This window comes from Argentina anserina, chromosome 3 (genome assembly GCF_933775445.1).
Source record: "Argentina anserina chromosome 3, drPotAnse1.1, whole genome shotgun sequence".
Lineage (NCBI taxonomy): Eukaryota > Viridiplantae > Streptophyta > Magnoliopsida > Rosales > Rosaceae > Argentina > Argentina anserina.
In genome coordinates this window covers 34,923,247-34,936,513 of record NC_065874.1, presented here as the reverse complement: position 1 = coordinate 34,936,513, position 13,267 = coordinate 34,923,247, and the positions used below count along the sequence as shown (strand labels likewise).

The 13,267-nt window shown below is 39.2% G+C and overlaps 3 protein-coding genes across 5 annotated transcripts; all 3 read left to right on the top strand.

The window, feature by feature from the left end:
• Positions 1-441: 441 nt before the first annotated feature.
• On the top strand, positions 442-4,440 carry LOC126787910 (ruBisCO large subunit-binding protein subunit beta, chloroplastic). 2 transcript variants are annotated; one of them, XM_050513830.1, is made up of 15 exons: positions 442-589; positions 818-1,050; positions 1,145-1,270; positions 1,384-1,521; positions 1,625-1,720; positions 1,818-2,060; positions 2,146-2,380; positions 2,550-2,719; positions 2,792-2,869; positions 2,952-3,023; positions 3,114-3,218; positions 3,343-3,435; positions 3,527-3,619; positions 4,006-4,129; positions 4,231-4,440. In XM_050513830.1, exons 2-15 carry the CDS (start codon positions 823-825, stop codon positions 4,242-4,244), a joined length of 1,815 nt encoding a protein of 604 aa, XP_050369787.1. In that variant the 5' UTR covers positions 442-589; positions 818-822; the 3' UTR covers positions 4,245-4,440. The 2 variants fall into 2 exon arrangements, with proteins under 2 accessions (XP_050369787.1, XP_050369786.1); XM_050513829.1 differs by having other exon boundaries at positions 519-589; positions 794-1,050.
• Positions 4,441-6,361: 1,921 nt separating this feature from the next.
• Positions 6,362-10,793, top strand: LOC126787908 (pumilio homolog 12). 2 transcript variants are annotated; one of them, XM_050513825.1, is made up of 8 exons: positions 6,362-6,674; positions 7,144-8,737; positions 8,851-9,013; positions 9,384-9,547; positions 9,724-9,982; positions 10,116-10,240; positions 10,350-10,397; positions 10,510-10,793. In XM_050513825.1, exons 2-6 carry the CDS (start codon positions 7,191-7,193, stop codon positions 10,221-10,223), a joined length of 2,241 nt encoding a protein of 746 aa, XP_050369782.1. In that variant the 5' UTR covers positions 6,362-6,674; positions 7,144-7,190; the 3' UTR covers positions 10,224-10,240; positions 10,350-10,397; positions 10,510-10,793. The 2 variants fall into 2 exon arrangements, with proteins under 2 accessions (XP_050369782.1, XP_050369781.1); XM_050513824.1 differs by having other exon boundaries at positions 7,135-8,737.
• A 316-nt stretch (positions 10,794-11,109) lies between these two features.
• Positions 11,110-13,224, top strand: LOC126787914 (protein MET1, chloroplastic). The gene is made up of 7 exons (XM_050513834.1): positions 11,110-11,555; positions 11,846-11,952; positions 12,123-12,217; positions 12,333-12,409; positions 12,544-12,664; positions 12,789-12,848; positions 12,928-13,224. The coding sequence occupies exons 1-7, from the start codon at positions 11,179-11,181 to the stop codon at positions 13,066-13,068; spliced, it is 978 nt and encodes a 325-aa protein (XP_050369791.1). The 5' UTR covers positions 11,110-11,178; the 3' UTR covers positions 13,069-13,224.
• Positions 13,225-13,267: the final 43 nt, after the last annotated feature.

Sequence of the window (13,267 nt, the reverse complement as noted above, 5' to 3'; positions counted from 1 at the left end):
GAAAAAGGCGGAAAAAATATGAAGCATACACAAACAAGAATAGTACGTAAATGAAGAATTTCCAACAATTTTGACTTTGAGCTAGGAAAAAATCATCGAACATGTGATCTCATCATATATCACAGAGAAAAGTATCATAATTTATATGTTTATACATTCATTCATTTCATTATGTCTGGGTAACGACATAAGGATCTAATAATGCAGGATATGAGAGAAAAATTATAAACTTTTAATTATCGAGTCTTGTCAGGAAAAATTTGTAATTCTCAAAAAGAAAAAGAAATGTCAAATCAAGGAGGATGGAAAACACAATGTAAATGGGCCGTTGGAGCCCAAACATTGGAAAATGTTCTAGAGTATTCGCAAGTAGCCAAGTAGTGACAAAGAAAAAGGGCAGAGCAGTCCAACGGCCCAGATCGTCTGGAAGCTTCACGAGATCACATTTCAACCTAAAAAACCATATAACCCTATCTCACACACTCCTCCGCTCTCTCTCTCTCTCTCTTTACTCCCATTCCGGCGTCTCTTATCCATAAAACCCCGCTAAACCCACCCTGTTGTTTCCTCCAATTCCTCACACTCCACTGTAAGTCTCCTCCTGTTTCATCTTCAACTCTCAATCTGTTTGTTTCTTTGTAGTGATTGGATTGTTGAGTTTTCAAACTTGATGAAATCTAATAATGAAACAGAACAAAGGGACCCTTGTTGTTAGGTTGCTCATACATACTGTTTTGATGTCTCTCTCTCTCTCTCTCTCAATTCGTAAGAACTGTTTTGGTCTCTGGTTTAGTATTGAGCTGAGTGGGCTTTACAGGGTAGATGGCGTCGACTTTTGCAGCCATGACATCAGTCGGCTCACTGGCTGCTCCCAGTGGCCGTGTCGCCGATAAGAAATTCGACACCTTGTCATCTCGTGCTTCCATCTCTTCATTCTCATTCTCAAAGAGGCCCAATGTTGCCCTCAGGAGGACTCGCTCCCCTAGAGTCTCCGCCATGGCCAAGGAGTTGCATTTCAACAAGGATGGTTCTGCCATCAAGAAGCTTCAAGTCTCTCTTTCACTCTTCCTTTGTTTCTTTGTTTGTTTCAAAACATCTTATCTTGCCGATTTTCTAACTAAAAAAAATCTGGTTTGTTATGCAGGCTGGTGTCAACAAGCTTGCCGACCTTGTTGGTGTTACCCTTGGTCCCAAGGGTAGGAATGTTGTTTTAGAGAGCAAGTACGGCTCCCCCAAGATTGTTAACGATGGTGTCACCGTCGCCAAAGAGGTACTCCATTCTCTCTATTTTCTGATAGATAGAATCTGGCTAAAGACACGATATTGTTTCAACATAAGTTCTAGTTGTTTGGAGGTTTAATTTTGCTCTTTTCTTACTTTAAGGTTGAGTTGGAGGACCCTGTTGAGAACATTGGAGCCAAGTTGGTTAGGCAGGCAGCTGCCAAGACTAACGACTTGGCTGGTGATGGAACAACAACATCTGTTGTTCTTGCACAGGGTCTTATTGCTGAAGGTGTCAAGGTTTGTACCATGATATCGTTGCTTCTCTATTGCTTTCTGTTGGCCCTGATATTTAGGATGGCTGTGTCCAGATGAGTCATGTTAACCGAGTCCATTTATTCAGGTTGTTGCGGCTGGAGCAAACCCTGTTCTAATCACACGTGGTATTGAGAAGACAACAAAAGCTCTTGTACGTGAGCTTAAGTTGATGTCCAAAGAGGTAAATTAATTGATGTCCAATTTATTTGGTATCAGCAATTGATAATAGTGTTATCCTTGAAATTGCTAATAACAAACAAATTTTCAACTCATCGCAGGTTGAAGACAGTGAACTTGCAGATGTAGCTGCTGTCAGTGCAGGAAACAACTATGAAGTAGGACAAATGATTGCTGAAGCCTTGAGCAAAGTGGGTCGAAAGGGTGTTGTGACACTTGAAGAGGGAAAAAGTGCTGAGAACAGTCTTTATGTTGTTGAAGGAATGCAGTTTGATCGTGGTTACATCTCACCTTACTTTGTCACTGACAGCGAGAAAATGGCTGTTGAATTTGAGAACTGCAAGGTACTGTAATCAGCTACTTTTTTTCATGTCTGGAATTTTATGTTGGTTATTGTAGCTTTGCATCATAACACAGTTGTTTTTGCAGTTGCTTCTTGTTGATAAAAAGATAACAAATGCAAGAGACCTTATTAACATTTTGGAGGATGCTATTAGAGGAGGATATCCAGTTGTGATAATTGCTGAAGACATTGAACAAGAAGCTCTTGCAACTCTTGTTGTGAACAAGCTTAGAGGATCTCTAAAGATTGCTGCCCTCAAAGCTCCAGGATTTGGAGATCGCAAGAGCCAGTATCTTGATGATATTGCCATATTGACCGGGGGTACTTTCACTTCTACCTCTTTTCGTTTCTTTACCTTGTCTTGCTCAATTCTGTTGGGCTAGTAGTATAGGCCATCTTTCTACCTTCAGCATGGAAGGCAGCTGTAGGCATATGAGTCATATTGTCTCACAATGATGTTGTGATAGTGACGTACTGTTATCTTACGTAGGAACTGTGATTAGAGAAGAGGTAGGGCTTACATTAGACAATGTTGGGAAGGAGGTCCTTGGCCACGCTTCAAAGGTGGTTCTTACAAAGGATACCAGCACAATTGTTGGTGATGGAAGTACCCAGGATGCAGTTAACAAACGAGTTGCACAGATTAAAAATCTTATCGAGGTAAGACTTGCATTCAGATGTAGTTGGTAATCATTGTTTCTGTAACCTTGCTAATTTGGACTACACATGCAGGCTGCCGAGCAGGAGTATGAAAAGGAGAAGCTCAGTGAAAGGATTGCGAAACTATCTGGTGGTGTTGCTGTGATACAAGTAAGCTTTAGAGCATTGAGCCTATTTGGATAAAATCTTAATGCCAATGGTCCCTTATGTATTTGTTACTTGATGTCCTAAGGTTGGGGCACAAACTGAGACAGAGCTGAAAGAAAAGAAACTGAGAGTTGAAGATGCTCTCAATGCCACCAAGGTATCATGCCGATAGCAATGAATTGTTCATAAATCCATCTTTCCATCACATCATTGTTTCATTGAAAGCCTCAAAACATTTTATTTTCAGGCAGCTGTTGAGGAGGGTATTGTTGTTGGAGGAGGATGCACCCTTTTGAGGTTGGCCTCCAAGGTTGACGCCATTAAAAATGCTCTTGATAATGATGAAGAAAAGGTAAACTATGTTTTTGATGAAGGACTTGCCTATGTCGGCCATGGATTATATTATGCTTCTTGAGATTAAATCCATGATTGCCTTTCCTGTCTATTGATATGCTGAAGACATTTGTTAAATACAGGTTGGAGCAGATATTGTTAAAAGAGCTCTTTGCTACCCTCTGAAATTGATAGCCAAGAACGCTGGTGTGAATGGAAGTGTGGTCAGCGAGAAGGTATCTGTTTTGTTCTGTATGATAGGTTTATTCTAATTTGCTTTAAATTTTTGTTGGTGAATTGAGATTTTTGATTATTTCCATTCTACAGGTTCTTTCTAGTGACAACTTTAAATATGGATATAATGCTGCGACTGGAAACTATGAAGATCTAATGGCTGCTGGAATCATTGATCCAACCAAGGTAAGTTGGTTTTTTGAGCTTTTCTCTGGGAGGTGGGATCATAAATGGTGGTTGTGTCAAATTGTCAACACTACGCACACACGTTGTTTGTTTTATTGAACATAGATTTAACCAGTTCATATAGTGTAAAATGGCATGAAATGAGAAATGCCTGTTGTTTTCAGGGCAGTCTACCATCGCATGTTTCATGAGCTTATTCAGTTGGTCACTTGCTTTTGAATTAATGCAGCCCATGTCTATTTTCAAGTTATCTACTGAGTACATATTGGTTTTTTGCTTGAGATTCTAACTGCATGTGTTTGTATGTTCCTGTTAATAGACATTTGACCATTATCTCGACAGCATTCATGTTGACTCTTCTTTGCATTGTTCTTTTTGTTAATTAGGTGGTCAGATGTTGCCTAGAGCATGCAGCCTCTGTTGCGAAAACATTCTTGATGTCGGACTGTGTGGTTGTTGAGATCAAGGAGCCGGAACCAGTGCCTGCCGGAAACCCCATGGACAACTCAGGTTTGTAGTGGTGGATAATCTGTTAGGCAAATGCCACTCGTACTTTTGACTCTTAACTTCTCCTCTGCTAATTGCTGACTCATTTTCCCTTATTGTGACAGGATATGGTTACTGAAAACGTAAATTGACTCAGCTAGAGGGCAGCCACAAGATTCTAGAATTAGAATGATAATGTTTGGACACATTTTTTGTATGCATAAAGATTCTGGTGAGGTTAGCTTTACTGTTGCGTGCCGCGGATGTCTCAGAATTGCAGTTCAGTGTGTACCATTGATATGCAATAATTTGAATGGAAGAAGATTTTCGTGGTATTTGTTCGCTGTTTTTATTTTGCATGCTTCGTGTTTGTCCGGGTGTTTCAATGCAACGTGAAATTATGGTGCTATACATGTGATGCTGCCTTAAAATTTAGAATCTGGTTAAGATGGTTGTTATCTGAGTCTTAGTAGTGGTTTTGATGGGGTGGTGTTTGGTTGATGATGTAAACGCGATCACCCGTGGGCTCTTTGAAAGCGTGCTATTCGATATTGGCCGCAATGATTCTCTTCCACAGTAGGAACCTGGAATTGGACATGCTTTCTCTCTGGGCCAATATCGATTATTTCTCTGGCGGATCTTCTCCATGACAGTTGAGACTGCCTATATTTGTTACTTGTGCTATAAGCTATCCCCCCCATCGTATTTCCATTTGCCTCAACTGGGTATGAAAGCTGGGTGACTCAATGGGAAGTGTGCTGTGCTTAATGTTATTATGAACAAGAACAACAATGTCGAGTCTGATGTCAATGTCTCACTACTGGGTCTCACTGAACCCAAAATTACCTCTAGTGGAACCAAACCAGTCGCTTGTGTGGGATGGGGAAGATGAAATGTTGGATAAGAGGTGGTTTGAGTTTCAAGTCTACCCATGTTGTGTTACCAAACAGTTGCACAGTTGTACTAAATAGAATGATTGTTTATGATGGGGGATCTCTCGAAGATGCGAGAGAACTTGAGAAAATATTCGTCTAATTAGGAACGACGGTGCTTGAAATTGACATTTGGCTTTATATTCTTTCTCCTAAATCCAAAAATGTTCTAGAACATAGGCAACACAACAATTCCCATAGACCTGTGGTTGGACTTGAACAAGTCAGAATCTAAACCTGAACCAAGCGGAGATGATTCAGTTAAAACTATGAATCAAGGTGTTTACCATTTAACGCTCTAGAGTTTTCAAAGCATTGCTGTTCTTTTTCAACAAAAATTTTCAAGTTGTTAAGCAAAGATTGGTGTAAGTAACTGGAGCAGTTGCGGGGATCCGAACACCTCGCCATTGAATAGTTATGAGGATCATTTCTTGTTTATGGCCACTCACACCAACATGCTTGTATTCCAATTACAAGTTCCAACAAAAGAAAAAAAATAAGAAAAGGTATTTGAGGGTGGACACTTGTATTACTTGTCAGCCTTATTGTTAAGTTTCCAACCCATTCATTTCTCATGGACTCACTTTATTGTACATATTCTCATTGTTAGAGAGGTGGAGTTATTATTAGTCCATCGATCAATTTCAGACCTTATTATTAGTATTCTCACATTTCATGGAAATTGAACTAGCTAGGTCTCTTTGTACACTCTCAAATGTGGATGTGAACCCAAACTTTACTTGCCTTGCTCTCTATTGCCATTTGCGGCCATGGGGACTACAATTCTATAAATAAACCTAATGATCTCGTGGCTTGTATGGCATTGCCAATTCATCTCTTTTAATTTGGCATGAACAAATTGGGTAACACACACCAAGAGAAAGATGCCCTTTCTATTACATAACATAACCACTAGGATTGTGGGTGAAATGGTGTGAGATGGGAATCCTAGTATAGTTCTTGAACTAAAGGATGTTATGGTAATATCTTTGGAAGGTGAAACCAAAAAGCATAGAACATGTAACATGCAAATAACATAGTAAAAACCAAGCAAGAATGAGAGCATTCCCATATTGCAATGTGTCCACATTGTCATATAATTCCATTCCATGCATGAAAATGGCAAATATGATGTGTGGGTTGGTTTGGTTTGTTGGAGTCTCTCTCGTAGTTGTTGTGTGCGCGAGTGTGAGTGAGTGAGTTGCCGAATCAAATGCCATCATCTTCCATCTATTTCTCACATTAGATCGATCAGTAGTAGTTTCATTGAAAACAAACCACATCTGTTCCTTCCTTGTTCATCTTCTTCTTCTTCTTCTTCACGCCGTCTCACACACTCAATCCTCAGCTGAACCCAACACACACTTATTAACTGTCACTCCCTTTGCACTTGTTCCTTTAATTCTTTACCAAAGCCACCCTCTTCCTCTTCTCCATTTCTCTGCCAAACACCCTCACTTGTATACGTCTGTTTTCTCCCCCACACTCTGATTCCACTGCTCGTCTCTTTCATGTTTCATCACTAACTCCCTGCATTCTTCTGTATACTCACAACCGCTGTTCAAAGATTTCGTCTTTTCTGATTCAGCATTTGACGAACACGATCATCGTCCGGGATTGATCATCATCTAATTTGGGTATGTGTGTCTTTCTTAATGTAGGGCAATCCGATTGATCAGCAGCTTTATTTATTTGGTACGTAAGAAATGGATTTCCTTATCAGTCTTGATGATCATGATGATCTTGATGTTGTGTGAGTCGTTTTGTGGACTGGGGTTAGGCATGCATTGGATTTTCTGGTTTACCATATATTGCTGACTGATGCTTATTTGCTTATTGAGATTGTTGGTAGAGTGATTTCTGTTTGCAACAGCATATTGTTTGTTTTTATGGAAATCAATGTCATGATCAGTTGAACGATTGTAGATTTTCATTTCATCTGGGTGTTTTGTAGAGTGTTGAGTTGTGATTTGCACAGAAAGTATACGATTGTGGTTGTTATTCGAATCTGTGGTTCTCAGTGAGGTTTTGGCCCTCTATTTACTCAATATTATAATTACATCATGCGAGTAGTTATAAGTTCTTGCTGAATTGAAGGATTTCTAGGTGGATTTGCCTTGGCTACTAGACCATTGACGAATTGTGGCGCCGATATGGAAGGAGGAAGAACTGAACTAGAGTTTGATGAATTTGAGAAGCTCCTTGGTGAGATACCGAATGCGACTTCACATTCTGAGGATTCTGGCACCAAGACTGTGTCCTTGAATGGAGGCATGTCTACCATTTGTGTCAACTCCTCTTACAAAGGAGGGCCTCTGAGTAAAAAATTCCATAACAATAACGAGAGGCTCGATGAGGGAAAGAACTCGGTGAAGAAAATTCAAAAATCGTCTGCCAAACGGGTTCAACCAGCTGAGCTATCAAATCTGCCTGATGACCAATCCTTAACGTCTGCATTTGCAGGACTGAACTTTGATGATGGCCAAATCACAAACACCTTGAAGCCACAGGTTCCGAATATGGATACCCTTATGGTTTGTCCACCTTTCCAAGCAGCAACTGGCATACCTTGTGGTTTTTATGAGTTTGATGTGACAAAAATTGGCCAAGAAAGTTCAAACATATCGAAATTCAGTCCAGAAGAGCTTAAAAAGCCTCAAGTTCCCATCGAAAAATTGTCTTCAGCTGTTCCTCTAGCTCATGCTGTGCAAGGTTTTCAGTTCCTCTCCAATGTGCCTGCTCCTGGTTTGCAGATTCCTCTGACATCTGAACAGCACCAATTCTTTTTGGATGCACAATCTCGTTTTCCATACCTACATTCACAACAACATCAAATGAGTTGGAGGAATATCCAAGAGGAACAATATTTTAGGATGCAGCAGCGGTATGTGTACTTGCAGCAACTTCATGATCAAGCTCCAAATATGGTTCAAGACAATGGCAATGTTGGTAGCAGACCAACCAGGCACCCCAATTTTGAGGTCCCAATTTCTCACCAACTGGAGTATTCTAATCAAGAACGAATTTGGAACAACTATCTGATTTCCAGGGGCACAAACCAAGCAAGCCCTGCACTATCCTACACTGATTTTAGCAGGATTCATGGTCTTGACAAAGTGGGAAAACAGAATGTTCCTGAAAAGATTCTAACAAGATCTCATGGAATTAACACAATCAAAGCTGTGAAATTTGGTGCTGTTGGAGCAGCTGATGAATCACTTGGTCATGTTGGTCCTAATGGTAAGGTTGTCTCAAATTGTCATCTCCGGCAAAACTTATCAACCGCAAATGCTGGAAACTTTCAATTGGATAATATGAACACATGGGGTATGTTCCCTGGTTTAATGCATGTCAAAAGTACAGATTTGAAGGCACTTCCTCAGAAGTATAATGATACAAAGGCATTGCCTCAGAAATATAGCTCAACGGATGGAATAAGTGGCAGAGTTTATCTCATGGCTAAGGATCAGCATGGCTGCCGGTTCTTACAAAGAAAATTTTCTGAAGGAGCACGAAAAGATGTTGAGAATATATTTCTTGAAATCATAGATCACATTGTTGAGCTTATGACAGATCCTTTTGGGAATTACCTCATTCAGAAGCTTCTTGAAGTGTGTGATGATGAGCAGCAAAGGCAAATTCTTTATTCAATCACTAAAAAATCTGGAGAACTTGTTCATATTTCCTGTGATATGCATGGGTTGGCTCTCTCTCTCTCTCTCTCTCTCCCCCCCCCTTCTTGATTTAGTTACTTTTTTTAATTCTTTTATTATTATTCTGGTATGACAAAAATGGATTTCTTGCCAACAACAGGACAAGGGCAGTTCAAAAGGTTATTGAAACCCTCAAAACTCCAGAGCAGTTTTCCATTATTGTTTCCTCACTAAAGCCTGGGATAGTGAATTTGATCAAGAACACAAATGGCAACCATGTTGCGCAACGGTGCTTGCAGTACTTAACACCTGAATATCGTGAGGTGAAACATAGAGATACTGCTGATTTCTTTCACAATGCAATGCAGCAAATGAGCTAGCTAACATACTGTTTCTTATCAGCTATGGTTTTTGTTTTAGTTGCAATCATATAACTATAAATGTAGGATAAAAAACTTTTCAAGACCGTTAGATTTTATATTAGTATGAGCTTGATGTCAGTTTACTAGTCAATTAGCTGGCAACCCTGCATCCTTAGCCCTCAGGCCATGAACTTGCTCTTTGATTTTGCTGTACTCAGAGCCTCACTTTATGATCTTATTTTGAATTTACTATTCTTAATCTTGGTCTAGAAGTAAATTTGGACTTGTGGCAAAATCTAGTAGCTTGATGATGAGGCCATCACTTTTGCAGTTTCTTTATGAAGCTGCAACTAGTAATTGTGTTGAGCTTGCAACCGACCGTCATGGGTGTTGTGTGCTTCAAAAATGTCTCAGTCATTCTGATGGCGAGCAAAGAGACCGATTGATCTGCAAGATCACTTCCAATGCACTGATCCTTTCCCAAGATCCATTTGGGTACTCTCCTTTGCCCTTTTCCTTTCATTGTATGTCCTTGGTATCACGTGTTTTCTAATCATCTACTATAGCTGGTAAACCTTAGGTTTGATTAATACTAATTACATGTTACACTGTTGAAATTCATTTCAAAGTTTATGATTATGATTTTTGGAATGTCATTTTTCATATTGCAGGAATTATGTTGTGCAATTTGTTTTTGAGCTTCAGCTTCCATGGGCGACAGTAGACATTCTTGAGCAGTTGGAGGGTAATTATGGGGACTTGTCTGTGCAGAAGTATAGCAGTAATGTAGTTGAGAAAAGCCTGAAGTACGCAGGTGAAGAGAACCGCACTCGCATCATTCAGGAACTGATAGAGAACATTCGCTTGGATCAAATCATGCAAGACCCTTATGGCAATTATGTCATCCAAGCAGCACTCAGTCAATCAAAGGTCAGCAAATGCATTACATTTCTATGTTGTAATTGTTAGACTGCAGCTGTTATGTCTCATATTGCGTGTTTATATTTTAAAGAACAGTTTAATTACAACTTGCAAGCTTCTTGTGCTAAAATGTCCTGAGCAGGGAACCCTTCATTCTAAACTGGTCGAAGCAATAAAACATCATGTGCCTGTTCTCCGGACCAGTCCCTATGGGAAGAAAATCCTCTCTACCAATGTTTTGAAGAAATAATATTATTATTTTTATCGGTATGATAACTATATCTTCTCCCTTGACACAAGTTTCAGCTTTCTAATCAACCTAAATTACATGAACTTGTCCTAAAATTTAGCTGATGCTTTTCTTCTGCCAATGTAGGTTCAATTGTTCAAGAGAATTCATTTCTGTAAAATGTGTAATAAGCAGGTGAACGACTGAACACATAGCCTTAGTGCTTTCTGTAATGCCTTCAACTAGCTACCGATCAAAGTATATGTAAATTAGTGAATAATAAAGTTTTATGTTTTCTCTAAACCAGGTTTTGACTATGTCAGAGCAATGTCACACTACTTTGATGGAGAACATGTATGTAGAAAATCAGATTTTTGTCCCTATTTTTTTCCTTGCATAGGAATAAAGGAAATGTGATGTAGAGTTGATTGAGCTGAGATAAGGCTGGGGAAGTGGGAAGTGTACCATGGTTAATTGGGTTTCTTGGCTGAAGCCACAGCTAGATGGGTGGTGGTGTCAACTGTCAAGATGTATGTTTTTGTCTTGCAAAACATATTAGCAGTGTAATTTATTCTACTTTTATAGAAGGACTTGTTATTGTTTTGCATATCAAGGGTTAACCCCAAACAGGGCTGTTTTCTTGCATTTGAGGGGTTGATTTTCTTTTCTACTTGTTAATGTTTTAACTTTAGGCAGACAGCACTGTTAATCTGTAAAATGTTAAAAGAATATTCTGTGAAAACTTCCTGGAGATCATACATAAACGGTCAAATTTGTTAACCACCCAATAAAGTGACACGTGTACGCACCCTTCAACTGAAACCAACGGCATATGAGAGCCACTAGTCATCAACCTGTGATCCAAAACAAAACCCTCTCTTTTGAGACCAAACAAATGGAACTCTTCCATTCCAAAGCTCAGCAGCAACTCACAGATCATCTTCAACTCTGAGCAACTAGAACAAGACCAAAGACCATGTCTTTAGCTCCAACCAGTCATCTGTCTCTCTATTCTTCACCACCATTGCCTAGAGCTGCTCCAACGAAGCACAACCATCTTGTGTTTTCTCAAACCAAGACCACTTCTGGCTCTTTCCTCATGAGTACCCAATTGGTAAAGCTATCTCTTTTCATTGTAAGAGCATCAGAAACTGAGTCTCCAACAGCTGCAAGTGAAGGTGAAGGAGGAGGAGATGAACCATATGAGGAGTACGAGGTAGAGATTATACAGCCTTATGGGCTCAAATTTGCAAAGGGTCAAGATGGTGGGACTTACATTGATGCAATTGCACCCGGTGGATTTGCTGAAAAGACTGGAAAGTTCACTGTTGGGGATAAAGTACTTGCCACCAGGTTTCTTCTCCCCCTTTTGGTTTCTGTTTTGTTTTGTTTCATTGATTCTTATTCATTGATATGCTACTTATTTGATCATATTCTGTAAATTTCTTGATTCATATATCATTGTCTGATCAAAATGGCTTAGTTTGGATGAGGGCGGGTTCTTAATGAAGTACTTGTGTTTGCTTCTGATTTTTTTAAACTTGATAAGTGATATACAGATAAAGCAATTCCCATTTGCGAAAGAGTAGCTTCACAAGCTTGGCATTGTGATTAAATAGTTCTAAAGACTGAAATGCTTGCAGTGCAGTTTTTGGGGAAGAAATATGGCCTGCTTCCGAATATGGTAGGACAATGTACACCATTCGCCAACGGATTGGTCCGCTACTCATGAGAATGCAGAAGAGATACGGTTAGGTCATCCTGCTTTCTACTCTTTCCCATCTTCCTTTGTTTATCATAGAGTAATAATGATCACATTCACTCCAAATGCTTACACATGATTGTGTTCAATTGAATCAATTCATAGCTCATCAATTCACTAAATGCAATGGCATGCCAACGAATTTTTTTTTTTTTCAGGAAAGTTAGACACTTCAGGTGAACTGACTGAAAAGGAGATCATCAGAGCTGAAAGAAATTCTGGTATAGTTAGCGGAAAACTGAGGGAAATCCAAGTGAGTAAATTATTGTTTCTAAGCTGGCAACATAAACAATGCTGAATATGCTTCTTACTAATATAAGACATATATACTATAAATGGGCACCAATGTAAGTCGTAAATGATTTCAGATGCAAAATTACTTGAGGAAAAAGGAACAAAAAGCACAAAGAGAAAGCGATCTTCGAGTTGGACTGCAGCTTTACAAGTATGCACCGTAAAACTTACTAATGTTTAATATTATCAATTAATTTTATGACAGATAACTCCTTGGACTCTCGGATTCATATTAACAGATGTCCCCTCTGACAATTACTGTTTGTTTGATCTTATTTTATAAAGGAGTGGCAAATATGAGGAAGCACTGGAGAAATTTGAGTCTGTATTAGGTTCAAAGCCAGACACATTTGAAGCTTCAGTTGCAAGTTACAATGTTGCTTGTTGTTATTCTAAGCTTAATCAGGTATTGCTCTTGTTCGCATGAACAAGAATACTTCTACTACATTTGAGCTCGCGTTTTCAACATTTCTTCTGGTCTAGGCATTGCAACATTTTGATCAACACACTTAACTAAAACCCTTGAACAGATAAAAGCTGGACTGTCTGCACTTGAGGAAGCCCTGAAATCCGGATTTGAAGACTTCAAGGTAATAGTTATTTCAGTACTGAGGAATACCATGATGTATTTCATTCAGATTCTAAGGAAATTCTCACTACTGTCAACAGAGAATCCGGAGTGATCCTGACCTCGCCAACCTAAGAACATCTGAGGAATTTGATTCTCTATTAAAAAGATTTGATGAATCATTTATCAATGAGAATGCCATCAATGCCATCAAATCTCTATTTGGCTTCAATAAGAAATAGATCCATGATCGGTTCCTTAAAAACTCAAGGACTTGAGCTGGTGGTGGGTTGAGCTTAATATAAGTCAACAGATGAATTGACTTGTCTATCAGATCTGGTGCTTCATAGTTCAGACAAATCAATTTCAGTATCCATCTGTTCATAGCTGTTAGTTTTGGATGAGTTCAAGGAGATTTTATTTTAGTGCTGCTTATGTCAA